The 26,846-nt window shown below is 58.6% G+C and overlaps 1 protein-coding gene across 4 annotated transcripts in view; it reads left to right on the plus strand.

Moving 5' to 3' along the window:
- The window catches only part of HDAC5 (histone deacetylase 5), a 39,093-nt gene extending 12,436 nt beyond the window's left edge, over positions 1-26,657 (plus strand). For 2 of the 4 annotated variants that reach the window (XM_058704884.1, XM_058704883.1), the window contains 25 exons: positions 1,101-1,172; positions 12,337-12,596; positions 12,702-12,846; positions 12,951-13,065; positions 13,367-13,497; positions 13,629-13,775; positions 13,865-13,977; positions 14,294-14,425; positions 14,651-14,873; positions 16,887-17,098; positions 17,365-17,658; positions 18,366-18,531; positions 19,395-19,528; positions 20,140-20,260; positions 20,728-20,777; positions 20,947-21,054; positions 21,463-21,518; positions 21,668-21,755; positions 22,706-22,825; positions 23,083-23,180; positions 23,357-23,475; positions 24,100-24,233; positions 24,556-24,640; positions 24,771-24,936; positions 25,016-26,657. In XM_058704884.1, coding sequence (XP_058560867.1) covers positions 1,106-1,172; positions 12,337-12,596; positions 12,702-12,846; positions 12,951-13,065; positions 13,367-13,497; positions 13,629-13,775; positions 13,865-13,977; positions 14,294-14,425; positions 14,651-14,873; positions 16,887-17,098; positions 17,365-17,658; positions 18,366-18,531; positions 19,395-19,528; positions 20,140-20,260; positions 20,728-20,777; positions 20,947-21,054; positions 21,463-21,518; positions 21,668-21,755; positions 22,706-22,825; positions 23,083-23,180; positions 23,357-23,475; positions 24,100-24,233; positions 24,556-24,640; positions 24,771-24,936; positions 25,016-25,055 — 3,324 coding nt within the window. In that variant the 5' untranslated portion in view covers positions 1,101-1,105 and the 3' untranslated portion in view covers positions 25,056-26,657. Of the gene's footprint in view, positions 1-1,097; positions 1,173-12,336; positions 12,597-12,701; positions 12,847-12,950; positions 13,066-13,366; positions 13,498-13,628; positions 13,776-13,864; positions 13,978-14,293; positions 14,426-14,650; positions 14,874-16,886; positions 17,099-17,364; positions 17,659-18,365; positions 18,532-19,394; positions 19,529-20,139; positions 20,261-20,727; positions 20,778-20,946; positions 21,055-21,462; positions 21,519-21,667; positions 21,756-22,705; positions 22,826-23,082; positions 23,181-23,356; positions 23,476-24,099; positions 24,234-24,555; positions 24,641-24,770; positions 24,937-25,015 lie in introns of all 4 variants that reach the window. The other 2 variants (XM_058704882.1, XM_058704885.1) reach the window with 2 other exon arrangements.
- Positions 26,658-26,846: the final 189 nt, after the last annotated feature.

Genomic DNA, 26,846 nt, shown 5'->3' on the forward strand with positions numbered 1-26,846 from the left:
CATGGATGCGGCAAGGCCTATCGAGGAACTCTCCCTGCCCCCTGGAAGGAAGTGGAGCAGCCCATGGAGGCGACACCCCTAGTGGGTAGGAGGGAGCTGCCATTTAGCTGCTGCTCAGGGGTCTCCCTGCTGGTTGAGGGGGTGGGGAGGCACCTTCCAGCTCCGAGGGAGGGCGGAAGTTAAATCAACTCCCATCTGGCTGTTAGAAGGACTCCAGGGAAGATGTGAGGTTAGGCCAGGTGGCCCTGTCTGCCACCCTCTCCCAGACCCTTCTGGTTTCTTTACCTGCTCTGATGGCGAGAGGGAACATAGAGATGGAATCTGGCTTTTTGGTCTCCAGCCCCTCGCCTGCCAAGAATAGTGCCAGAGCGGCTCCTGAACACATGGGTCCTCTGGCCTGTGCCCTTCTCCAGCTCAGCCTCTAGCCACCCGCTTCTGTGGCCTTGGCCCTGAGTGCAGGCCCTCCCCTGTTCCCATCCCCCTGCCTGGCGCTTCCTCCTGGGGTGGAACGCGCCTCCCCCCCCCCCCCCCCCCCCATGGGGCCTCCGCCAGGCCCGGGCTCCTGGCAGCCGGCCGGCGGCTCCCTGAGCATGCTCCACCTATTTATAGACAGGGCCCTCCCCCAACTGCTATTTCAGTCTCCTGCCAGCTGCCGGCGGCTCATTCGGGAAGGAGGAGCAGGGAGCCAGGCCCAGAGCTGTCACCCAGGGCTGGGAGGGAACACAGAGAGCCCGCCTGCCTGCTGAGCTCCCCTTCCTGTCCCCTGAGCGCCCAGCCATACCCCGGCTCCTGGGAGCTGGGGAAAGGCCAGTGGTCCCATGCCCCTCTAGAGGAGAACCGGGCCTGTAGCTCCAGAGCCTCCTGGCTCCTCCTGCCGCCAGGAGTGCCCGGGCCGGATGAGGCACCTCCCCACAGCACGGGTCCCAGCAGCAGTGGCCTAGGGGAGCCCCTGAGCAGTGAGGGCCCCGCCCGACCACCTTCCCTCTGGCCGCCTCCCGCCTCTGGCGGCCCCCTCCCTGGCATGCTGCTGGTGCCCAAGGCTCAGGGGCTCGTGGAGATGCTGCAGACCATCTATGAGACGGAATCCTGTTTCTCAGCAGATGGGATGTCAGGCCGGGAACCATCCTTGGAAATCCTGCCTCGGACCCCTCTACACGGCATCCCTGTGGCAGGTAAGTGCTTTGCTGTCCCCGCCTGCCCTCTGCCATTGGGCATCCTTGTCCCTGGGGCTGAGCACCTGGCTCCGAGCATCGCCCCGATGGGGTCCTGCTTAGATGTTTTTGGAGGGCTTTGTTGAGAATGTGTGGTCAGGGGAGCCGTGCTCACTGAAGTCGACTCCCCTGCCCTCCCTGGCCCAAACCTGCCTTCCCGCCGTGCCCTCCAGCTGCACTCTGCTGCATTCTGGAGTCTGCCTCCGGCAGGGTGGCAGGGTCGGCGTAAGCTGCTGGGGGCTGTGGAGTACTGGAGGATCCTGGCCTAGTTGGCACTGTGGTCAGAGGGGAGGAAGTGGGTCAGTGACCTGCCTCCCAGCGGCCTGCTCCCCAGGTCTGGACAGGGGCATGAGCCATAGCTGAGTGTTCACAAGAGTAAAGGCCACCCCAGCTCCTGTGACTGAGTTCTTGGGGGCAGTGACTTCTGCAAGTCCCCAGTCAGGAGTTCCCCAGACGCGAGGCAGTTGTGGTAGGGTTGGGTAGAGGCTGGCAGCTTTGGGGTGTCGGGGGTCTTGACTTCCTTAGCTCCCCATCTCTCCTTCCGTCTGGCCTTGATTTTATCCCGTCTCATGATGGCGAAGGCGTGTCACTCTGATTCTTATGGGCTTGAGGACCCCCTAGGACTGCCACTTTATCAGCAGGGACATTTTTGGCTCTTGCCGGGGGGTGGGGTCCCCCAGAGCTGGGCCACTCCCTCCCTCCCTCTCAGGAACCTGTTGGCAGCATGAGGCCTTTCTGGCACAGCCTTCCCACCAGGCCGGCACCACAAGATGCTTCTTCTAGGGAGGGGCCTGCTGGCCCCATGCCCGCTTGGCCCCTCCTGGCAGTGCCTTGGTGCTTGGGTGTGGGTGTCTGTGTGCATATGTATCAGGAGTCTTTGCCTTTGGATAGGTGGGTGTGGGTCCCAGGCTTTGAATTGGAAGGTGGGAGCTGTGTGCCTCCGTGGGTACCTGTGATTTGGCTCTAAGCTGTCCAAGGGTGAGGTTGCGGCTGAACTAGGATACGTGAGGATGAATGTTTTGGGAAGTTTTGGAAAATCTTTGGGATAAGGCCTGCCATCTGCCTGGGCAGTGATGCCCGCAGTGTTTCCTAGGGAAGGGGCATAACCCTGGGAACCGGCCCTGCAGGGTGCCCACGCAGGCCCCTGTGTTGGGGGCATAACCCTGGGGGCTGGCCGTGCAGAGGACCTACACTGGGAGGGAGTATAAACACAGGAGCGCTCTAAGCCTGGTCTGGTTGAGCCGGCGGCTCTAACTGAAGACCCGGCCTGAAGCCCCTGGGAGTCGAGCTGGTCTCTTGGAGAGCAGAGGACTGACTGTGTAGAGCATTGCTTGCAGGCAGATGCCATATCGGTCCACCCATCCTGCCCTTCTCCCGCTGTCCCTTGCTTCCCAGCAGCAGCTGGCGGTTGGCCTGAAGTTTCCTCCTTAGCATGTTCTCTTACCTTCTTTCAAGTTAGACCTCAGAATCCTTGCGGGCTGGAACCCTGCTACTCTTATCCCTTCCCTGAGCCTCCTGTCCTTGCATAGACCCCCCCCACCCCCTGCCAGCATCTCTCTCTAGATCCCTGTGCCCCCGCCACACGCGCACTGCCTAGCCTTCTGATCGGTGGTGTGGTCCATGCTGGCAGGAGGGAGGTGTGAGTCACCTCAGCGGCTCGGGGAGAGGGCTAAGAATGTTCCCCCTGCGCAGCTCTGATGCTGTGTCTGTGACGCGGCTGGGGACAGATATAGGCCTGGAGCTCGGCTGCCTTGTTTTTTTTTTTTTGGACTCTGGAATGTAAATAGATGTTTCAAATAGAAACGCTTTAACCTTTGGGTTAAAAAAAATCCACCCCGGATAAACACGGCCATGAGGGCCCAGGCAGCCTGGTGTTCCCCCACCCCCACCCCCTCCCGCCTCCTCTCCCCATCTCTTGATCAGTCTCCAGACAGGATGCAAAAGCCTGTGGCTAAAAAAGCAGGTGTCCAGGGACGCTTCTTGGGCAGCGTGTGTCGCCAGGCCTCCCCAGCCCGAGGGACTGGGGAAGAGGACTTTCCGGGGTGGCTGTCTACCCTGGACTCTGCCTACTCCAGTGACAAATCTTGGGAACCCTATTTTAGGGCTATCCTTCGCTCCGTGGGCTGTCTTGTTCCCCGTCACTTAGCACAGTGCCTGGCACATGGGTGAATGAATGTTGCTTGAAGGGCTGGTGTCCAGAGCTGATGTCAGGATTCCTGGGTTCTATTCTGGGGCTTGGCCCTCTGGGTGAGTAGACAGATACGGTGAGTTGCCCCCATGGGAGAGCCAGAGCCTTGGCAGGGGGTGCTCCCGAGGGATGCAGGGCACTCTTTGCTGTTGCTGCTTGATGAGGGGCACAGATTGCAGCTGCCAATGGTGCCATCAGAGGTCTTCCTTGACGGGTGCGGTCTCTGCCTGGCCCCTCTACAACAGCCCAGCCCACAGTGGGCACTTCCCTCACTCAGGCCTGGTTGCAGCTTGGGGAGCCTCGGAGCTTTCACCCCTGTGTGGGATTCCCAAAGATGCGGTTCTGGGGGATCCCCCGTCACCCTTCTGTGGGCTCTGGATTCCCCTGTGGCCTGGACTGGACAGAGCTGATGCTTGGGCATCGTGCCGGATTTTCTGAGCAGGCATGGAAGAGGAATCTCCTTTACCCAGTGAGGGAGGGTGTGAATCCTGCCTGTGCCAGGAAGGGATGCTCTGAATGCTGGGAAGTGCCATGGGGTTGGGGTTTGGTATTGGGGTTTCCCCTGGATATTCTTATGCACGTTCTTCAGGCCATTGCCAGCTTGGCTGGGTGTGTGGGTATGTAGGTGTAGGGGTGCGGGGAAGGTAGGAAGGGCGAGGCTCAGGTGGGAAGGGAACTAATATTATAATGCACTAAGTGACAAGAGTATCAGGTGCTTTCCTTACCTCGTCTCTTTTAGGAAGATATTATTAGCCATGTTGTACGATTGAGAAAGATCAGAGAGGTTAAGGAACTCGCCCAAGGTCACAGAGTAAGTGACAGCTGGGATTCAGATTCAGGTCTCTGTGAAGGGCTGCGGCCAACCCACACAAGCGTTCCTTTGTGCACCTTTTTTAGAGGGGGCCCTTCTTCCAGGTGGATACATCTTCACGCCAGGCCACGTGGCTTAGCAATTGGAGCGTGGGCTAGATTTCAGCCCCAACTTGCCCCTTTAAGTTGGTTGCTCTTTGTATACACAGCGTGTATCCACAACCTGCCTTTGTGCCTCTCCAGTTTGTGCTCCTGGAGAGTAGAGACCAGTCTGGCTTTGGGGGGACTTCTGAGGTTTCTGAGAGGAGACTTTGTTCTCTATGAGTAGTGGGGAGCCACTTGGTCAGCTCTCCCCCTCCCTGCAGGGATTTCAGGAGAGAAGCGGGCTCAGGAACAAAGTTGAACACTCCATCGCATTCAGACAGCCTCCCCTCCCCCGTCCCCCCCCCCCCCCCAGCCCCTCCGACTTCATCACCTCTTCTTGTTTTTGAGACCCTCAGCTGTCCCTTCCCTGCTGCACAGCTGCCAGACAGGAAATCAGATTAACTGTGTCCACACACACAGCTGTAACAGCTGTCAGGTTGGCAGCAGAAATGAGTGCAGCCGGACCGGGGACACGGTGAGAAAAAGTAGTTCTCCAACTTTCAGTCGTATCCAAAATACCAAGGGAATATATTAAAATGCAGAGCTCCAAGGCTTCGCCCCTGCCCTCCCCCACTGAAGGGTTTGGATTCTGTAGGGCAACCCAGGAACCAGGATTTGGGACGCATGTCAAATGGTTCTGATGTGTGTAGACCCGGCCTACGCTTGGAATAAGGGCTGTGTGGACAGGAATCATGTGGACGGGGTCATGGGGCCCGGCAGCCTGCCTGTGGTTGTCACCAGCATCCCCGGAAGCCCTCAGTGGGCTCTGGGACTCCTCGGAGAAGGGTTGACCGCACCGGGAGGAAGGCTGTGGCCCCGGTCAGAGTCAAACACAGCCCCCGGCAGCCTGGCGGTCTGCGGAGGGGGGATGTCTTGAGACGCTGGGCAGCAGGTGTGTGAACCCCAGCTGGGGTGGAGGATTATGGCAAGTGGCCAGGTGGGCAGGGCACCCCGCTGGATGCTCAGGGCTGCGTTGTACTTGCGGCAGGTGGGGGGGGGGGGGGAGTGGAGGCAGAGCCCCTGCCCTGGGGCCCCTGCTGTCCACCCCAGGTGTGGAGTGAGCAGTCCCAGCGACAGCTGCAGGCTTTGCGATTAATGCGCCTTTTAACTGCTTCTCGCTTGGTGCCCCAGTGTTTCCTGGAAATGGTGGGGCTGGGAGAAGTGAGTCTGTTTCTCTTCCAGATAGCCGTCTGAGATGAGCGAGTAACTCTCTCTTCACCAGTGAGAGATGCTCGTGCCTTGCACCAGGACTCTCTGCACCCCCTAGGCTTAAGGTCCATCAGAGGCCCGGTCTGCCTCAAGATTTCTGGGGGTTCCAACCACTCAGCCCCCTTCTCACTGGTGCTCCTGGACTCTGGTGTTCTGGAGGCCAACGGGGTGCCCCGTCTAGATCCCTGCATCCTTAATGCAAAGTTTGGCTCCTTGCCCCATCTCTCATTAAATGCAGGAGCAGCCCTCAAGGTTTCTCCTATTTGTTTGTTTGTTTGTTTGTTTGTTTGTTTGTTTGTTTTTTCTTCTTTTTTAGTGGGAGGCAGATGGAGAGCCAGAAGACCTGAGCTAAGCCTTAGCTCCCCTGCCTCCCTTCCAGATGATGTTGGACAGATCTCTTTGATCTGTGGCCTCACTGTCCTCTGTCACTTTGGGAAGTTGAGTTGCTGATCTGCGAGCCCATCCTGCACTGATATTCTGAGAGTCTCTGAAGTCAATTGCACGTTGCTTCTGCCTTTCCAGAAGAGGGCCCCAGGAAGATGTGGGATGGTACTGGGGAGACAGTTGGAGCCTGCAGTGGAGTGAGGTTAGATACCAGAGAAGGCTTTCTGACTGCTTGGAGTCGGGACCCCCAGAGCAGGGATCAAAACCTTTGCTCCTCTGTGCTAAGCAATGCTTTTGAGGGACCAGAGGGATGCCACAGCCGTGGGCTGAGCCGCAGAGGACAGAGCGGCCCTTCTTGGAGGTAGCAAAGCAGCAGAAACAGCCTGGATGTGCTGTGGTTGGGAGGAGGCCGTTCCCAGGATTCCTTCTCTGGCTCTGGGATCTCTCGCCGCTGGCCGGTCCAGTTCATGTTGTGCCCCACAGGCAGGGCTTTGATCGGGACAGGACCACAGAGTGACCTTGCAGCAGTCTGAAATGAGAGAGCTGAGGCCTCGCTCTGGCGGGGGTCTGAGCTTGGCGTAGTGCTAAGTATTTTGTATCATGCACTTTAGAAACATTCTGAGAAGTGGTCCCGAAATCTTCACCTAGACTGCCAGAGGGGTCGAGGATAGAAACAGATACCAGGAGCCATTAGTAACAGCCCTGACTAGCATCTCCTGACATCTTCCCTGGCACAGCGCCAAGCTCCCCGGCGTGTCCTCCCCTGAGCCTAAGCGCTCTGGGAGGAAGGTACTAGTCTTACTCCCATTTCACAGATGCCCGCACGGAGCACAGAGAAGGTGCTCGGTGCCTTGCCCTGGGAAGTGGCAGAGCCTGACTTGAACCCTGGCATTCTCTTGCTCCAGAGCCCTGGCTCTTAGCCATTATGTGATGTGTCTGCTTGCGTTACATGAGGAGCTGTGACGATTGCTAGGTGAGAGTCTTCCCCAGCTCGCACATGTGGAAATACCGTCTGAGTTGTGGTAGAACCTGTTGAGCCTAAATTGGCCTCACTAGTCACGTAAGAGCACAGAAATAGATCATGGGAAACCGTCCTTGGTGGGGAGGAGTCATCGGCATCACGGGGAGGAGTGTGAAAGGCTGTTCCCTGCCTCCTTCCCAAAGGCCGAGGAAAGGACAAACCCCTTTTCCCATTCTCCGGAGGGACAGAACGAGGTCATTAGCCATTTAAGGAAGCTGCTGACTGCTCCGCGTGGAGAGGGAGCTTTTGAGGGTACGGGGTGCTGGTGGAAGGTGCCGCCCACGCATTGCTCTCCAGTGGGGCCAGTTATCCAGGCTGGCTGGTGTGGAGGGTCCGGGATGCCCTGCATTGGAGCCAGGCTGTTTAGGTTAGTGTTCAGAGGGTGTGATTCCCTGCTACTTAGCCGGTGGAATCTTCTACACAGCGGCCTAAGAGGTTTGTGCAAAAGAGGGGGCCGAAACAAATGATCTCAAAGGCCTTTATCCCCCCTTCCCCTCTTTTTTTTTTTTTTTTTAAATTTTTTTTTTCAACGTTTTTTATTTATTTTTGGACAGAGAGAGACAGAGCATGAACGGGGGAGGGGCAGAGAGAGAGGGAGACACAGAATCGGAAACAGCCTCCAGGCTCGGAGCCATCAGCCCAGAGCCTGACGCGGGGCTCGAACTCACGGACCGCGAGATCGTGACCTGGCTGAAGTCGGACGCTTAACCGACTGCGCCACCCAGGCGCCCCGCCCCCTTCCCCTCTTTTGATAGGGTAGCTCCTTAGATCCAGGGCATATCTGCAGAGGCCTCATTCTTTTTTTTTTTTTTTTTTTTTGGTCCTGTTTGTCCCAAACAGCTCAGCTCACCCCTCTCTCACACTCTGTGTACCCTGGGTCCCTTCCCTCTCCCCTAGCCTTCTGTGGCTGGTGGCTCCTGGGAGCAGGGTCTTTTTAGAACCCAGCGTTAAGCTTTTTAGGTCTGTTGGACGGGTCCACTCGCTGTGCTGGCCCCTTCCATCTACGTCTTCTCCAGGGGGAATGAAAGGTGCCATCTATCCGCTGCCAGGGTTTGGGTGACAGGTATTCTGGAGTTGGCGGTTTCTCCATTTGAGGGCTTGGAGCTGGGGCATGGCTTGCAGTATGCTCAGAGCAGGAGGACAGCTTGGCCGTGCCCTGGAGCAACCAGATTTGTTTTTCGTTTTGAACCCTTGTTCCCAAAGTACCGCGAAAACCTGCTCCTCCTGTCCCAGAGCTCCTGCCCGCTCGGGGGCAGTGTCCCTCTTTGTCCGGACACTCCTTTTGGTCTAAGGCTGTGCTGGTGGCCGTCCCAGAAGTTGTCCCGTCAGCACCTGTACTATCTCCCCCTGAGGAGCCAGGCTATCTCTGCTTGCGCCGCCCGAACCATCTGCCGTGGGAGCCCCGACTGGGCTGCTGGGGTTCACGGAGAGGCGGGAGGCCCAGATGGATGGGAGAGAAGTGTCATCATTAAGATTTCGCCACTGCCCAGGTGTGCCCGTGAGCTAGGCAGGGTGGCCCCTTCTGAGCCAGCGCCCGGTATGCATGGGGCCACTCTGATGGCTAGAAATACGCAGCCCTGCCCACTCACCTACCTGGGCTGGGGCTTCTCCACGGAGGCAGTGTGAGTCAGTCTTGCAGAAGGCCGAGGACAGGATGGTATTGCCACTTTTTCCTAAGGCCACCACTCCCAGGCAGAGGGGGGCAGGGTCCTTCAGGAGTAGAGTATGGAGCAGGGTAGACCTGGACCCTTCTAGCTTCCCTCTGTAGGAGAGATTACTGTGTGGGCTGTCTGGCTTCCACTCTGTTCTCTACAGCTCTCTGTCAGAAGGAGGCATGGGGGCTGGGGGAAGGACCCAGGGCCTTGCCCTCCCAACTGATCCCTCTCCTGGCCTTTCAGGGGGCTCTTTGCTAGCCAGAGTTCCCAGCCTTTCCTCTTAGGGAAAATTCCACCCCACCCCCCTCTCTTCCCTTTCCAACGTCCTCCCACTTTCTTGGTCCACCAGGAGGCGGTCGAGAGCCTTCTCCTATCTTGACACACCCATTTCTCCTGCCAGGTGCTTGGTTCTAATGGCAGCCACTGCCACCTGCTCTGCTCATGCCAAGCTGGCAGAGGGCACAAATCCTCTAGGGGGTGCAAGGCCAGCCGGGCTCTAGGTTTTGTGCCCAGCAGACTTCATCCAGGAGGTTCTGTGCCTCCCCCACATCCTTTCCCTGACTCCAGCTGCCCAGCCGTCACCCCTTCCATCATAGATGGAGCCAGGTTATGACCCGGCAGAGCCCTGGGGTGCTGCATTTTGTCAAGGCCCTCCCAAGGCCTGCAGGTTAACATTCTCTAGTTGGCTGTGCTTCCTGCTTGCATGGGAACAAGGCTGTTCCCGGAGCCCGTTGGCCGTCCTGCCACCTGCATACCAACGGGGCTGTGGCTCCCACTGCACTGGGGCCTAGCATCTCTGCTGTGGCGGCGGCTGCGTGGGAGCCCTGGTGGGAGATTCCCCTTGCCTGAGCCCGTGCCCTCTCTGCAGGGCTCCTGCAAGGGAAGCCAGCACTGCTGGCTGTAGTTCCATCCCTAGCAGGGTTATCTGCTGGGAGCCAGGAGTGCTTGGACCCCTGCCCTTCCCTGGGCGGGCAGGCTGGCAGGCATCCGGCTCCTGCAGCCCCAGCAGCCCCAGCACCGCCGGGAGCAGCAGGTTGAAGCCTGTCCTCCTCTTGGCTGAGTGGTCAGAGTGCCACGGGCCAAGCCAGCCTCACTGAGGAGTAGATAACTCTCCAGCCGGCTTGGGGCTTTGTTGAGCACTTCTAGCACTGGGGAGACCTGAGGCTGGCTGCTGGTTCCTTGCTGTCACCCTGCTTTGCACCCTGGGTGGGGTCGGCCACCTCCAGAAAAGCCCTTTGCAGGGCCTTTCCGAGGGCGCTTCCTCCCGGTGCTGGGGCAGGACGTGGGTTGGGAGGGAAAGTGAGCGAGTGTGTGTGTGTCTGTGTATGGAACCCCACCCTCCTGGCCACATCTGGCCACTCCTGCACATGTGGCTCTGGCCTCGTGGCCACAGAGTCGTCAGTGTGGCTGGCGGGCAAACCGCAGAGGAATGTGCCTAGCAGTGCTGGGCGGAGAAGGGGCTGGTGGGGACTGAGATACTCTGCTCAGGCTTTACCGTCCCATCCCCACCTCCACTGGGTCCCAGGGGCCATATTCAGGCATAAGGGTGGTAGCGGGGCCTTAGCCTTCAGCAGGCTTTGCCCCTGCCTGGGTGACACTCATTCAGTATGGGTTCCCTGGAGAGATCCAGGCCCATGAGTTGCACAGGGTCTAGAAGCCTCTCTTAGCTCAGCCCTTAGTCCTCTCCCAGCTCCCTCTCCACTCCCGATGAGGATCGATGATGGGGGCCTGGGCAGACCCCTGCTTACGAGGGGAGGAGACACTGGTAGCCACCAAGATGTTGGGGTCCTTCCATCTCCAGGCCCTTCCTTGCCACAGGAAGGTCTTCCCAGCTCCCTGTGGCCTCCCTAGGCTGGAGTGAGAAAAGTGAGGGCTTTCTTTGGAGAATGAAATGGAAAAGAAACAAGGTGGGTCGGCCCTGCCTCTCTCACTTCCTCCTTCCTAGGCAGTGGGTAGCCTGTCTTCCCCTTCCTGCTGGAGGCTCTGTGGAGTGTGGGTTGGGCTTGGGGCTCCCTGCTGGTGTGGTGTTTGCCCAGTTGCCCTGGCAACCACGGGGCAGTGGTGGGGAGTGACATTCAGTGACCAGAGGACAGTGTACAGGGATCAAGAGGTCGAGACCCATGCTTCCCATAAGCCCATTGGAACATTTGCCTCTCCCTGGGGCCCCCTCAGCCCATTGCCCGCATGGGGGCCTGGACCCGAAGTCTTGGGACCCAGCAGACCGCTCCACCCCTTTCCGCTCCCCAGCGGGTTCTCCCTGAGACCAGAGTTCTGAGATCTCTGCCTGAGCTCCAGCCTCCGCCCCCCTTGCCATTACCCTTCTTCCTGTCTGATTCCCTTTCCTTTCCTGTCTCCTCCTCCCACCTCCTCCCTGCTCCTGCCCGCCCATTCTCTCATTCCCCCTCCCCCCAGGCACAGCTGCTGTTTGGCTCACTCTATATATAGCGGCATTTTCAGGGTAATTACAATAAAACTGTTGAAAGGAGATAATCCAGCAAAGGAAGCAGAGTCTGACTCCCAGCCCCCTCCTGTCCCTGGTTTGGTGCAGCCCTGCACCCCCTTTCCCTGAGTCCTCCTGCTCCAACCCCCCCCCATTCTTACAGCCTCTCCCTTGGGCCCCATCTTCCCTAGCTGGGTGTGGGGTAGAGAAAAGGGGAAAGGGTACGGGTGTCCTGAGGGTCCCCACAGGCTTCTCCTGGGTTTCCCAAGGGCCCTGGCTGCCAGCCCCATCAGTTCTAGAACCAGCCTCTGTGCTTCAGTTTCTTTAGGTTTCTTGGCAGGGAATGTGTGATGCTGAGAGGTGGGGAGGCGGCATGGGAAGGATAGTGGTTAGAAGCATAGGGTTTGGATTCACATTCTGGTTCTTTGATCACCTGGCTGTGTGTGTTTGGTCATGTACTTAAACCTTTTTTTCTTTCGGGGCGCCCGGGTGGCTCAGTTGGTTGAGCGGCCAATTTAGGCTCAGGTCACGATTTCACAGTTTGTGAGTTCGAGCTTCGTGTCAGGCTCTGTGCTGACAGCTCCGAGCCTGGAGCCTGCTTCGGATTCTGTGTCTCCCTCTCTCTCTGACCCTTCCCTGCTCATGCTCTGTGTCTCTCTGTCTCTCTCTCTCTCTCAAAACTAAATAAATATTAAAAAAACTTTTAAAAACACAACAACCTATTTTCTTTCTCTTTTTAACTTTATTTATTTATTTTGGGGGGTGGGGAGACAGAGACAGAGGGAGAATCCCAAGCAGGTTCCACACTCAGCGTGGAGCCCAAGTCGGGGCTTGATCTCACGAACGGCGGGATCACGATCTGAGCTGAAATCAAGGGTCAGGCGCTTAAGCTAACCGACTGAGCCACCCAGGTGTCCCTGTACTTGAACCTTTCTAAAGCCCGGCTTTCTCGTTAGGAAGGTAACTCGTGTAAGATGCCCAGTGGTGTTAACAAGACAATTTATTACGCGTTGAGCACTCACAATCTTCCAGGTGCCGTGCTTCACGCTTTTGCATATTTTCTTATTGAAGTTCATGGCTTGGACCTCAATTAAGGAAGAACACTGATTCTGTGGAGCAGAGGGCTTTGACTGCCTCCACCCCCCACCCCGCCTGCCATCTATTCTCTTGGGTCTAGTGGGCCTGCCGGGGAGCTTTCTGGGCCCCCAGCATGGCTACCACGGCCTAGTAGCGGTAGGATCGGGCTCACTGACGCCTGTCTCTTCTCCCTGCAGTGGAGGTGAAGCCGGTGCTGCCGGGAGCCATGCCCAGCTCCATGGGGGGCGGGGGTGGAGGCAGCCCCAGCCCCGCGGAGCTGCGGGGTGCCCTGGCGGGCCCTGTGGACCCCTCACTGAGGGAGCAGCAGCTGCAGCAGGAGCTCCTGGCGCTCAAGCAGCAGCAGCAGCTGCAGAAGCAGCTCCTGTTCGCCGAGTTCCAGAAACAGCACGACCACCTGACGCGGCAGCATGAGGTCCAGCTGCAGAAGCACCTCAAGGTGAGCGAGGGGGGCGCGGGGGGGCTGCCCAGACCTCCGACCCCCGCCCGGACCTGGCTCACCCCATCCCTCCTTCCCCCTGCCCCCCTCCCTGTGCCTCTGCAGCAGCAGCAGGAGATGCTGGCGGCCAAGAGGCAGCAGGAGCTGGAGCAGCAGCGGCAGCGGGAGCAGCAGCGGCAGGAAGAGCTGGAGAAGCAGCGGCTGGAGCAGCAGCTGCTCATCCTGCGAAACAAGGAGAAGAGCAAAGAGAGTAAGGCCTGGGGCCTCCCGCTCCTGCCGCCCCCCCCACCCCCCGCCCCCAAGCTGGGGGCTCCTGGCCCTGAGCACCCAGGTCAGCGGCGCCCTGTCCTGCAGGTGCCATCGCCAGCACTGAGGTGAAGCTGAGGCTCCAGGAATTCCTCTTGTCGAAGTCAAAGGAGCCCACACCAGGCGGCCTCAACCATTCCCTCCCACAGCATCCCAAATGCTGGTAATGGCCCTGGGCGGGCATGGGTCACAGAGGTGCGTTCCCCCCCGCCCCCCCCCCATCAGGGGCTGCCCAGTTGCAGGATGGCAGGGGGCTCCTGGCCGGAAGCCAGATACAGGCCCTGCGATCTCTCTCAGGAGACGAGATTGCCATCCCTGGCTTCCTTCCTTGTTCCCCTCCCCAGATTCACTTCCTGTCCCTTTATGCAGTGGGTATTTCCTAAATGTGACTGCCACTAGGTGGCAGGCCCAGCTGGCTGGGTAATAATCTAGGTCTGTTTCCATCCCCACCCCACACCCCCCAGGGGAGCCCACCATGCTTCTTTGGACCAGAGTTCCCCTCCCCAGAGTGGCCCCCCTGGGACGCCTCCCTCCTACAAACTGCCTTTGCTTGGGCCCTATGACAGCCGCGATGACTTCCCCCTCCGCAAAACAGGTGAGCAGTGCCCAACATGGCCTCCCAGAGTATGGCTCCTTGGAGGTAGGGGTGGGAGTGTGAAGGGGCCAGGCTGCAGGCGTGTGCGCATCCGTGTAGCTGTATCTGAGCCCTGCCTACCTTCTCCCTAGCCTCTGAACCCAACTTGAAAGTGCGTTCGAGGCTAAAGCAGAAGGTGGCTGAGCGGAGAAGCAGTCCCCTCCTGCGTCGCAAGGATGGGACAGTCATTAGCACCTTTAAGAAGAGAGCTGTTGAGATCACTGGTGCTGGGCCTGGAGGTAAGGGCTCCTCTTTTGTTCCTGTTCTGAGGTCCTGGGAGTGGGGGGTGGCTCTGAGCAAGCCCAGGTGACAGCCAGTTCTCCCATAGTGTCGTCCGTGTGTAACAGCGCACCAGGCTCCGGCCCCAGCTCTCCCAACAGCTCCCACAGCACCATTGCTGAGAATGGCTTTACTGGCTCAGTCCCCAACATCCCCACTGAGGTACAGGCCTGCTGAGGGCTGGGCGGGCGGGCCAGAGCTGCTCTGTTTCCCTTGGAAGAAGGAAGGCAGCTCCTTCCTGTCTGTCTTGCTGAGAGTACCCGGCAGGGACCTCTCTGCCCATGTGGACAGGCTAGAGGGACCTGTTGCCTCTAAGTGGGATTTGTCCCATGGGCCTCTGAAGGACTATGATCTCTCAGTACTGCCCAGGTGGGGCTTGGTGTGGGGAGCGGGGAGCGAGGCACCATTCAGAGCCCTCGGCCCCAGGTGGCCCCCCCTTTGCCTGCTCTCATGCCTGTCTCTCCCGACTGCTCCCTAGATGCTCCCCCAGCACCGGGCCCTCCCTCTGGACAGCTCCCCCAACCAGTTCAGCCTCTACACGTCTCCCTCTCTGCCCAACATCTCCCTAGGGCTGCAGGCCACAGTCACTGTCACCAACTCGCACCTCACGGTAAGTGTGAGGCACACGCCCCATCCTCCCTCTGGTGTCTGGGTTTGTGGTCCTGGGTGCCCCCAGCTGGGGTTTTGTCCTCACAAGGCCCCGAAGGAGATCAGATGGCCTTCCTCAGAGTTGGGCGGTGGGAGGTGGGTGGGTGAGGGATGCCGATCCAAAGTTGGCGGGACTGGGCATGGTATGTGCCTCTCCTTCATTTCCGTCTCTCTTTCCCTCCCCCAGGCCTCCCCGAAGCTGTCAACGCAGCAGGAGGCCGAGAGGCAGGCCCTCCAGTCCCTGCGGCAGGGTGGCGCGCTGACGGGCAAGTTCATGAGCACATCCTCCATCCCCGGCTGCCTGCTGGGCGTGGCGCTGGAGGGTGACGCCAGCCCCCACGGGCATGCCTCCCTGCTGCAGCACGTGCTGCTGCTGGAGCAGGCTCGGCAGCAAAGCACCCTCATCGCTGGTGAGTGGGGGCGGCAGCTGTGCGAGGGAGTGGGTGTCAGGCTCCTCCTCCGAGGGCACGAGGCAACCACCAGGGAGTAGCCAGGGACACTCTTCAGCTCTACCACAGCTCCCCTCCGTGGCATCGTTGATTTCTTCTGTATCGCGTTGCTCGGACATTATCGAGCACCTCCAGCCCGCCAGGTGCTGTTCTCGACGACATCGATTGCTGCGATGTGCTCAGGTTCCAGAGCAGTGCCGTCCAGTAGAAATACAACACAAGCCACATATGCAACTTAAAGTTTTCTAGAACCGCGTTAAAATACATATATAAAAAGAGGGGCGCCTGGCTGGCTCGATCAGCCAAGCATGTGACTCTTGATCTCGGGATTGTAAGTTTGAGTCCCGTGTTGGGTGTAGAGCTTACTTAAAATCTTTTTTTAATTTGAATTTCATTTCATTTCGTTTCATTGTTTTAAAGTTTATTTTGAGAGGGGCGCCTGGGTGGCGCAGTCGGTTAGGCGTCCGACTTCAGTCAGGTCACGATCTCGCGGTCCGTGAGTTCGAGCCCCGCGTCAGGCTCTGGGCTGATGGCTCGGAGCCTGGAGCCTGTTTCTGATTCTGTGTCTCCCTCTCTCTCTGCCCCTCCCCCGTTCATGCTCTGTCTCTCTCTGTCCCAAAAATAAATAAAAAATGTTGAAAAAAAAAAAATTTTAAAGTTTATTTTGAGAGAGAGAGAGAGAGAGAGAGGGAGAGAGCACGCACACATGCACAGGTGTGCACGTGAGCTCGTGAGCAAGGGAGGGAGAAGGAGAGAGAGGGGGAGAGAGAATCCCAAGCAGGCTCCATGTTGTCAGCGCAGAGCCCAGTGAAGGGCTTGATCTCCCGAACCGTGAGATCGTGACCTGAGCCGAAATCAGGAGTTGGACACTTAACCAACTGAGTCATCCAGGTGTCCCAGAATCTTTTTATTTTTTATTTTTCATTTTTCATTTATTTTTTATTTTAGAGAGCACACAAGTGGGGCAGAGGGGGAGAGAGAGAGAGAGAGAGAGAGAGAATCTTTAAGCAGGCTTCATGCTTAGTGTAGAGCCTGACATGGGGCTTGATCCCATGACCCTGGGATCATGACCTGAGCTGACATCAAGAATTAGACCCTCAACCGACTGAGCCACCCAGGCACCCCAAAAATAAAAGCTTTAAAAAAAATCGTGAAAGGAAACAGGTGAAATTAACTTTAATATATACACACGTACACATACATATTTTTAAGATTTTATTTATTTAGTTATTGTGCACACCCAGCGAAGGGCTTGAACTCACAACCCTGAGATCAAGAGTCTCACGCTCCTCCGACTGAACCAGCTGGGTGCCCCAACTTTGATATACGTTTAATTCGCTAGGTCTGGAATATTATCATGTCAACATATAATCAATATAAAGGGTTACCGCTGAGACCATTTACTTTGTGCTTCATACTGTCTTGGAAATCCAGTGTGTATTTCATGTTTAGAGCACATCTCAACTCAGGCCACATTTTAAGTGCTCAGGAGTCACATGTGGCTGCAACTGTGGGATTGGATGGCACAGCTTTGGGCAGTCAGACCATAAGCAGCTGGTGGCATCAGAAGAGGTTCTGCTTAAAAGACAAGTGATCCTGGCCCCCAGACTTCCCCACCTGATGGGATCCTTGTCTATGATCAGGGGGGTCTCGTTGCCGTTGGGGAAAGCTAGTCCTTGTTCAGCCATACTGAGGGCCTAAGACCGTATGTGCAGTCATAAGGGAATCAAAGAGAGAGAGTGGTGAGTCCAGGATGGCTTGCAGGAGGCAGTGGGTCTGAGCTACAAAACTGTTGCATTGTGGGGAGGAGGAAGAAGGGGGCTCAGGTTTGGGGGCAGGGTGCCCCAGGCCCCTCCAAGGTTTCTCCTGATCATGTCGGTGGTGGTGTTCCAGGAGGGGGGAGAGCCTCGGGGTAGAGGGGGGGCAGCCCGGAGCCCCGACAGTGATGGTTACTCGCCTTTCCCCACTGCACAGTGCCACTCCACGGGCAGTCCCCGCTGGTGACAGGTGAACGTGTGGCCACCAGCATGCGGACAGTGGGCAAGCTCCCGCGGCACCGGCCCTTGAGCCGCACTCAGTCCTCCCCGCTACCCCAGAGCCCCCAGGCCCTGCAGCAGCTGGTCATGCAGCAGCAGCACCAGCAGTTCCTGGAGAAACAGAAGCAACAGCAGCTGCAGCTGGGCAAGGTGAGCTGGGGGAGGCGAATGGCCAGGGCTGTGCCGGGGGCAGGACACCGGACGGCACCGGGCTGGCAGGCAGGGAGCGGGGGCTGACGCCCGGGGCCGCTCCCCACGCCGTATCTGCTCCGAGTTGCCACCTTGCCTCACGCGGAAGCTCTGTACGGGCAGGGCGGCTACCAGGGAGAGGCAAGGGGAGGACGGACCCTCCTGGGCCACGGGCCGCACGGTCGCTCCCCCTTCCAGCCGGCGTGTCCCTTTGCTTCTGCTCCCAGATCCTCACCAAGACTGGGGAGCTGCCACGGCAGCCCACCACCCACCCCGAGGAGACAGAGGAGGAGCTGACTGAGCAGCAGGAGGCCTTGCTTGGGGAGGGGGCCCTGACCATCCCCCGGGAAGGCTCCACGGAGAGTGAGAGTACGCAGGAAGACCTGGAGGAGGAGGAAGAGGAGGAGGAGGAGGAGGAGGAAGAGGAGGAGGAGGACTGCATCCAGGTCAAGGACGAGGAGGGCGAGAGCGGCACCGAGGAGGGGCCCGACTCGGAGGAGTCCAGTGCTGGTTACAAGAAGGTGCTCCCTCCACCCTGGCCCTTGATCACCACCCCTCTGTCCCCTGCAGCCCCTTCCCATCTTTGCCTTTCCCTCTCCCTGGTCTGCGCTTCCCAGGCTTTCTGAAGAGAGCCAAAGCAGAGTGGGAAAGAGACAAGGGGCTATGGAAGGGGGCGCTGCTTGTGTTGGTCTCAGAGCCATCTGTGCCCCAGTCTGCCAGCCCCTCCCCGTGTCTGTGTCTGCCCTTGCCACAGGCTGCTTGTGTGTGTGTGTGTGTGTGTGTGTGTGCGCGCGCGTGCGCACATGGCCTGTGTATCTGCGTTTCTGCTTGCGTAGGGCCGGTTGCGCATTGGTCTCTGCGAGCATGCGCGTGTGTACACACACACCCCCGCTGTTACTACAGTCCCCCTGCACCTAGAACGCACTCCATTCATTGCGGACACAGCCGAGCCCTCCGGGCCTGACTCATCCTGCCCCCTCCCACGCCCCCGTCCCTCCCAGCCTCTTACCTCAATGCTACTCTGGCGTGACTCATCCCTTCCCCCCACCCCCCTATCTCCTGGGAGGTGGAGATGGTGAAGGCTGGAGTGCCTCCTGTCCCTGGTGGGAGGAGATGGGGGAAGGGGGAGGTTTGGAAGAGAAGGACTGGAACAGGGGCCCCTTTGGGGGGCCCGGGACATTTGCCCTCACTTGCGTCTCACGCTCCCTCCCACTCTCCTCCTGCCCAGGTGTTCTCAGATGCCCAGCAGCTGCAGCCCCTTCAGGTGTATCAGGCACCCCTCAGCCTGGCCACTGTGCCCCACCAGGCCCTGGGCCGCACCCAGTCCTCACCTGCTGCCCCTGGGGGCATGAAGAGCCCCCCAGACCAGCCCACCAAGCACCTCTTCACCACAGGTGAGCCCCACCCCCGCCAGCTGTCCTTCCACCGTGTGCCAGGGTGCCTGTGCATCGTGTCCAGCCTCATGCGACCCGCTGAGGGACCACCTGTTTTTCGCACCATGGCCGCATAAGCCCTTGGGGCCCTGGGTGAAGAGAGCTCACTGTCTCAGTTGGTCCCTGCCCTTCTAGCTTCCTGTCCTCCTCCCTGTGGGGTCAAAAGTGAGGCCTCAGTCCATTCCAGAAAGCTTTCCCACACGAAGCTGCCCTATGCTGGGCTCTGAGGGGGCACAGTTGCCTGGGGATGGCCCTGCCTCACCAGTGGGGTGTGGGGGGCTGGGGGAACGGCACACGGGCTGTGACAGAAGGGGGAAAGGTGGATGTGCCCTGAAGGGAGTAGAGTGTTGAGAGCATGATGTGCAGAAATCAAAACCAGTGGTGGGGCCGGGGGGGGGGCGGGGGTGCGCCTGGGTGGCTCAGTCAGTTAAGCGTCTGACTCTTGATTTCAGCTCAGGTCTATGATCTCACCTGAGATCCAGCCCTGCATCAGACTGTGCGCTGACCGCGCAGAGCCTGCTTGGGATTCTCTCCCTCTGTCTCTCTTCTCTCCAAATAAATACATAAACATTCAGGGGCAGGCTGGTTGAGGCTTGAGGAGCAGGGGGGGCTTTTGACGGGCGGTAATGGGAGAAAGGAACCGCAGGAGGAGAGGAGAGGGGCCGGTGTGTGGGAAGGCGGCTGGCGTGGGGCCGGGGTGGCCGTGGGGAGGTACTGGGGCCAGGGCTGACTGGGGAGAGCTTGGTGAGCTCTGCCGGGGATGGCAGTGGCTAGGCTGCTGTGGCCCAGAGCGGTGCTGGCTGACGGGTATGTCTCCGGTCCAGGTGTGGTCTACGACACGTTCATGCTGAAGCATCAGTGCATGTGCGGGAACACACACGTGCACCCTGAGCATGCCGGCCGGATCCAGAGCATCTGGTCTCGGCTGCAGGAGACAGGCCTGCTTAGCAAGTGTGAGGTGAGGGAGCCTCTCCTTCTTCCAGCTCCCTGCCCACCCCCGCCGCCCAAACCCAGCCCAGGCCTTTGTGTCTCTGTGTCCATGAGGCCTCTCTCTGTGTCTTCCTCATTTTTCTTGCAGCCCCTGACCTCGGGGTCAGTCCCTTCAGCCACCTCTCGGTTCCATCCCTCATAGCACATTTTGCTGAGCGGGGGTGGTCCCGGACTGGGGTACGTGGGGGGCCAGGGCATACAGTAAAACCTGGGATTGTGAGGAACTTGTTCTGCGAGTGTTCCACAAGACGCCTCTAATCAATTTGAACTTGATAAACAAGCGACGTCTTGCAATACGAGTGGTACGGGACGCCGAACGTCACATGATCACCACTGAGCCAATGGTTCTTGAAATTCGCTTTGATATACAAGTGCTTTGGATTATAAGCATGTTTCCGGAACAAAGTATGTTCCCAAAGCAAGGTCTTACTGTACTCTCTCAAAATCCTTTGGATCTCTTAAGGCCAGAAAGCAGCTTCATGTGTCCCGGGCGGTAGGACAGAGAGAGGGTCTGGGCATCAGGGAGAGCTGGGCCTTCAGTGCATCCCCTCACTGGCCTCTTCTGCGCTCCCCGTACAGCGGATCCGGGGTCGCAAAGCCACACTGGACGAGATCCAGACGGTGCACTCAGAATACCACACCCTGCTCTATGGGACCAGCCCCCTCAACCGACAGAAGCTTGACAGCAAGAAGCTGCTTGGTGAGCCAGCAGGCATGGGGCAGGCTGTGTGCGCTGCCCTGGGGGATAGGGAGCTGTCAGCGTAGGCAAGTGGGTCCCAGTGGGCACAGATCATACCCTTGGCCGAGGTGGCACAGCCGCCACATTGCACACCTCCAGGGGGCGCCATTCACATAGACCACCGTGTGGGTGGCATTGCAGGAGGGTGGAGGGTGACAGGTCAGGCTTAGTGATGGGGGAGGGCTTTGCTCGTCTCCCTAATCGATCCATGCCCCTTTTCCCCCGCCGTCTGCCCCAGAGGTAAGGTGTTCCCGCCCGAGGACAGGGGACAGACCTCTCCCAGCTGGCGTGGGGTGCAGAGGCCTGTCCTGTACTTGGGTCTGGCCTTCTTTTTTTGGTGCTGGAGCTCACTGCCCTCTGGAGGCCCCAGCCTGTAGCCTTGGCACTTGAGGCAACTTCCAGAGTAGCTTTGTCCCTCTTCCTTGCAGGCCCCATCAGCCAGAAGATGTATGCCATGCTGCCTTGTGGGGGCATTGGGGTGAGTAGGGCACCTGCCAGTAGGGATGGATGGGCGGCACTCCCAGCTCTTGCCCCCCACCCCCCTTCCCCGCCCACCATGGCCGCTGGCCCACTGTCCAGGTGCCCACCCCCATTCTTGCCCTCCCCCTGCAGGGGGCACGCTGAAGCCTGCTCTCCTGCCCCCGCAGGTGGACAGTGACACTGTGTGGAACGAGATGCACTCCTCCAGTGCCGTGCGCATGGCAGTGGGCTGCCTGGTAGAGCTGGCTTTCAAGGTGGCAGCAGGAGAGCTCAAGGTGAGTGTGTGCCTGGGGCCTCGGCATCACGTGGCCTGGTCCTGCATCCTCAGGGGTAGAGGACGGGGGCAGCCTTGGCTTTCCCCTGAGCAAGCAGGCAACCTTAACTCTCAGGTGCCAGAGTGGGGGGGAGGTGATGGCTCCCGGGCCAGCCGGGGGGGTGAGTGGTAAAGAGGGACTGGCAAAGAGGCACTAACATCTGATGCTCTCGTGGGTCTCTTGAGATCAGAGGTGGTGTCTACTTGCCCACGTGGCCTGTGGCTGTGTTCTTAGTGTGTGGGATACATGTTTTTGACCTGTGTTCTCTTCCCCTGCCTGGTTTGTGTTTCTCTCCTCTGCGTCCACCCCTTCTGTGGCCACCTTGCCTGTCTATCTGTCATCCCTGTCCCCCTGTCTGCACCTCTTCAGAATGGATTTGCCATCATCCGGCCCCCAGGACACCACGCAGAGGAATCCACAGCCATGTGAGTGCCACGCCCGCCCTGCCCTAGACCCGCTGCCCTCCTCCCTTCCCCTCTCCCTCTCAGCTGAGCTGATGTGTATCTTTTGCTCATGCAGCAAACAGTCTGCTAAAGCTGACCTCCCCCATCCTTTTCTCCCCCCCACCCACCAGGGGATTCTGCTTCTTCAACTCTGTAGCCATCACAGCTAAACTCCTACAGCAGAAGCTGAACGTGGGCAAGGTTCTCATCGTGGACTGGGTAGGCAGGGGGCTGGTGGGACCCGGGTCAGCCCTCAGGAAGGCACCCCCCCTCCCCCAACACTGCCACCTATTCCTTAGGTGCCCACACTGCTGCTGGGCCTGATGACTTACCTTGTATCTTCCTGCTGGAGCATCAGCCCAGCCCTCCCATTCCCATGGGCCTCCCTCCTTGCTAAGAGAGACTCAAAAGTGGCCTGAGCCCCAGTCCACCTTGGCCCCGACCTTGTAGCCTCAAGCAACCAAGATTTTCTACCGTGAACAGTGTAGACTGTTGCCACCGTTGCTGGAGGTACTCTTGACTGGGGTTGGCTGTGTGCCAGGACACACGGTACTGCTCGTGGTTCGTCTCGAGTGGTAGGAGTCAGGATGTGCATTTCTATAAATGGAGAGACACTGAGCTGTTGGGTGAAATAGCCGACCAAAGTCACAGAGTTCGGGATGTTGGCACTGTGCTTCGGATGAGACCTTTTGGCCCCAGCACTTCTGCTCTTGCTCCTGGGCGCCACTTCTCAAACCCCGCCTCTCACGGCAGAGGGAAAGGCACCCGCCACTCCCCATAACTGGGAAGTAGCCAGGAGCGGTGCTCATCAAAGATGAGGACTCTTTGAAGCCCAACTTTGGCTTAAAAACTCACGTAAGTTGGGTCCTTCGGAGTGTATCTGCTTTCGGTTCCTTACTAGCCTTAAGGTTTCCCTCCACGCTGTTGAGGACAATGGTGCAGGGCGACCCGCCGTATTTGTCCCGCGGCTTTGTATCTCTTCTGTACCGTGCCATGTTCTGGCCCACAGACCCTGGGTAGAGAAGTGTGGGGCGATACTGTTGCGGACAGAACACGCTGCCTTGCACCCCCAGAGTTCACCATAGGGTGGAGGTGGGGGGCAAGTGGAATTTTGACCATTGGGCCCGAGACTGGACCTTTTTTCTGACGCTCCCACCTCTGCCGTCTAGGACATTCACCACGGCAATGGCACCCAACAAGCGTTTTACAATGACCCGTCTGTGCTCTACATCTCCCTGCATCGCTATGACAACGGGAACTTCTTTCCAGGCTCGGGGGCTCCTGAAGAGGTACAGTTCCTGGGTTCAATCAAATATGGGGCCCCTTGGGGAGGTAGCAGAATGGGACCTAGCAGGGAGCCAGGGAGGCCTGTGGTGGTGCTGATATCCAGGGAGTCCGGGCTTCTAGCGGGAGGACCACGCAGGCCAACTGTCCCTCCACCAAGAGCAGCAGTGAGTGGAGTAAGGGCTGGACTCAGGGCTGAGGGCGGGGCCGATGTCTGGGATCCCCAGGCAGTGAGAATAACCCCTCCCCACCATGCTGCCAGGTTGGCGGAGGGCCAGGCGTGGGGTACAATGTGAACGTGGCATGGACGGGAGGTGTGGATCCCCCCATCGGAGATGTGGAGTACCTAACGGCCTTCAGGTGGGCACTGAGAAGGGCCAAGGGCAGGGTGGGAGCCCCCTGGGCCCTGCCATGGGAGGGGCAGAAGGCACTCAGGTTGGTGTGGGTGAGGGGTCTTGTCTCGGGGGGGCAACACAGAGTGAGGGGAGGCCTGGCCTAGCCACCTGCCAGGGTCAGCTTGGGCCCTCCCTTTGCAGGACAGTGGTGATGCCCATTGCCCACGAGTTCTCACCTGACGTGGTCCTGGTCTCTGCCGGGTTTGATGCTGTTGAGGGACACCTGTCTCCACTGGGTGGCTACTCTGTCACCGCCAGATGTGAGCTGCTGGGGGACTGAGGGAGGGCGTGGAGCAGGAATAGACTGGCATTGTGGAGGTGGGGAGGAGGAAAGCGGAGGGGCAGTTCCAAGACGTGGAATCATCTTTGGAGGGGCTTCCCACTCCCTCTGCCAACCTTGGCCTTGGGGTGGTGGGCAGGCATGTGGGTGTGGGGTAGCAGAGGGTAGATCTCCTCCCAGAGCCATAGGGGTGGGACTTGTTGATCCCTATGTTTCGGTGGTGCTCCTTATGACATAATTGGAATTTCTTTTAGCCCACTCGTTCTGTTTCGTCTTTATTTATTAAGATTTTTAAAAAGTTTTATTTATTTAAGCAATCTCTACACCCAATGTGGGTCTCAAACTCACGACCCTGAGATCAAGAGCCGCATGCTCCACCGACTGAGCCAGTCAGGCTCCCCTGTTCTCTTTTGCCTTTAACGGAGCGTTTAGTCCGTTGACACTGAATTTTATCACGGATATATATCTGGGTTTAAGTCTACTATTTTATTTTGTGCTGTTTGTTCCTCCTCTCACGTTGCTTTTTCTCTCCTTTCTTATCTTCTTTTGAATTTTTTTTTTTTTCCAAACCATTTTGGTTTCCTCACTTCGCCCATCCCTAAAGGTTTTGGCCACTTAACCAGGCAGCTGATGACGCTGGCAGGGGGCCGGGTGGTGCTGGCCCTGGAGGGAGGCCACGACTTGACCGCCATCTGTGATGCCTCTGAGGCCTGTGTCTCAGCTCTGCTCAGCGTGGAGGTAAGGGATGCAGGGAGGCACTGGGGGAAGTGGACTAGTAAGCCAGGGGGTGAGGGCCCAGGGAGAGGCCAGTAAGGGAGGGCCCCTTTCCTGATTAAGCAGCACTGAGCGCCCTTGGGAAGGTTTTCCTGGGTTCCAAAGACACCCGGTGGCTAGGGAGGGCTTTCTGACTCAGGGTTCCTCCTGGGTTCCTCAGGGTTCCTTTCTGCTGTTTACCCTTGTCACGGGAGATGGTTGGGGCTGAATGGGGTGCTCAGAGGGCCAGGCACCGCCACCCACTCCCCACCATAAGTCGTACGCCTTCTCTTCTTTCCCCTGCCAGCTGCAGCCCTTGGACGAGGCAGTCTTGCAACAAAAGCCCAACATCAACGCAGTGGCCACGCTAGAGAAAGTCATCGAGATCCAGAGTGCGTGGGGACAAGGCAGAGAGGCTCAGACCTCGGCTTGCCAAAGGGGCAGAAGCTTGTGGGTTTGCCAGGGCTGGGGATGTAGTATGCTTTCTGTCCTCCCTGATCCCCATCTACCCCTCGCCCACAGGCAAACACTGGAGCTGCGTACAGAGGTTCGCTGCTGGTCTAGGCCGTTCCCTGCGGGAGGCCCAGGCAGGGGAGACGGAGGAGGCTGAGACTGTGAGCGCCATGGCCTTGCTGTCGGTGGGGGCCGAGCAGGCCCAGGCTGCTGCAGCCCGGGAGCACAGCCCCAGGTAAGGTTCCTCCTGACCTCTGCCCTCACCCAAGCCGGTGCCCCCACCTCAATGCCCCTCCCTGTGCTTGTTCCCACAGGCCGGCAGAGGAGCCCATGGAACAGGAGCCTGCCCTGTGACACCCTGGCCCCCGTCCCTCTGGGCTTCATCATTGTGATTTTGTTTATTTTTTCTATTAAAAACAAAAAGTCACACATTCAACAACGTGTGCTGTGTGGGTCTCTCAGCCTCGCCCCCCCCCCCGCCCCCCCGGTCCTCTAAGCCGCCTCAGGCCTCCTGCCCAACTCCCCCCAGCAAGACCCACGTCTCCACTCTAGAAGTTTGCTCCCCCTGAAAGGTACGGGGGTACCCTTTCCAGCCTCACCTCCATGCTGTGTCCCGTACCCGCTTCTCTGCATTCTGTCCTTTTCCACCTTGGAGACTGGGCCGGCTTAAAGTGGGTGTGGGGCCCAGATAGTACCTTCTAGTTTTGGAGTCTCGCTAAGTGAGGAGGGAACAGTAAGTTTGGTGCCTTGGCTTCAGCTAACTGGGGGAAATGCCTTAATTTCACCCTCCTCCCCTCTCCAACCTCAGGGGAAGATCCGGAAGGTTGCTCTATAGTCTAAGATACAGAGTGGAGGGGAGGTGGGCTCCCACCCCGCGATTCCCCACCCTTTTCCCTCTTTGTTGTCCTCACCATCTCTGCATAGACCCCTTCTCCTCCTCCTTTCTCCAGGCCTCAGCACTGGGGGAAGACTTGTGCCCTAGGATGTGGGCCTGTGGTCTGTGGGCAGGGCTGTCTGGCCTCATACTCCTCAGGACCTCTTTGCCCTTCCCAGGGGTTGGAGAGGGTCAAAGTGTGTGGGGAGGGATGGGGCTGGACTCCTGGGTTCGGAGGGACCAGGAGGAGTCTTAGAACCAGGCTTGCTCTCAGCCTTACTCTGTGGGCTTCCCTGCCCCTCTGCTGGCACAGCCTGGGGACGGGGAGGTGGTCCCTGCAAGGGCCGGGGGTGGTGGAGCCTCCAGGCTGGTGAGAGCCCCCTTGCTTCAGGACCAGATTTCCCCAGCTATCCAGTGGTCACTGGCCCACCTCCCTTCTGGGGCCTTTTACGTTGAAGTCTGGGGATGGTGAGAGTGGGGTTTCTAGAAGGGGGCAGGGCCAGAACCCAGGAGTCTGCCCTCACCTGTAGCTTCCCTTCCTCCTGGGCTGCCTCTCCTGGCCACTAGCCCAAGGGAGCTAAGACCAGGAGGGGCTGGGGGCCCGCAAGGCCTAGGGAATGCCGTCTAGCCTGTAGGAAACCAAAGATGGGAAGTGGCTCCTAGGGGGCTGCGTCTTCCTCGGTCCTCCTGTCAACACCACATACGCTTCTTTTCTGCCCCATCCCGAGGGCCCCCCCCCCCACCGTCTGTTTACATATTATCCTAATGGGGGCCTGAGTAGGGTTGAGGGAGCCAGGGGAGGGGCAGGAGCCCCACCACCACTGGTTCGTTGCGTGCTTGTGTCCTGTGTGTTGTTAGTGTATTCTAGATCCTCCTGGGGGATGTGGATGGGGCTAGGCCCAGTGTACCAGGCCTCTCCATGCCGAGCCCCAGCTCCAGGCCCTTCTCTCTCTCCCGTGGCTGGTCTGGTTCTCATGTAAACCCACTCCTTGCTTTGTCTCCCTGGATATGGATTTCAGTTAAGTATTTTGTAATCTGTTAAACTGTGTGTCCTTATGTAAATAAACTTGTTTCTGGCAGTGCCTTCTGGGGCTGATGTCTCTCTTCTCTGGGCTTCCAAATGGAGTAGAGGTTCCCATTCCCCACCCTGGCCAAAAAAAAAACGGCTCTTCTTTTCTCCAGCCCCTGGACTGGCCAATTTAGGAAACAGGAGGCTGGGGTGGGAGGGAGTGGAGTCTCTGTCCTGTAGATTAAAGACAAGGTGTCACTGA

This window comes from Neofelis nebulosa, chromosome 16 (assembly GCF_028018385.1).
Source record: "Neofelis nebulosa isolate mNeoNeb1 chromosome 16, mNeoNeb1.pri, whole genome shotgun sequence".
Classification (NCBI taxonomy): Eukaryota; Metazoa; Chordata; class Mammalia; order Carnivora; family Felidae; genus Neofelis; species Neofelis nebulosa.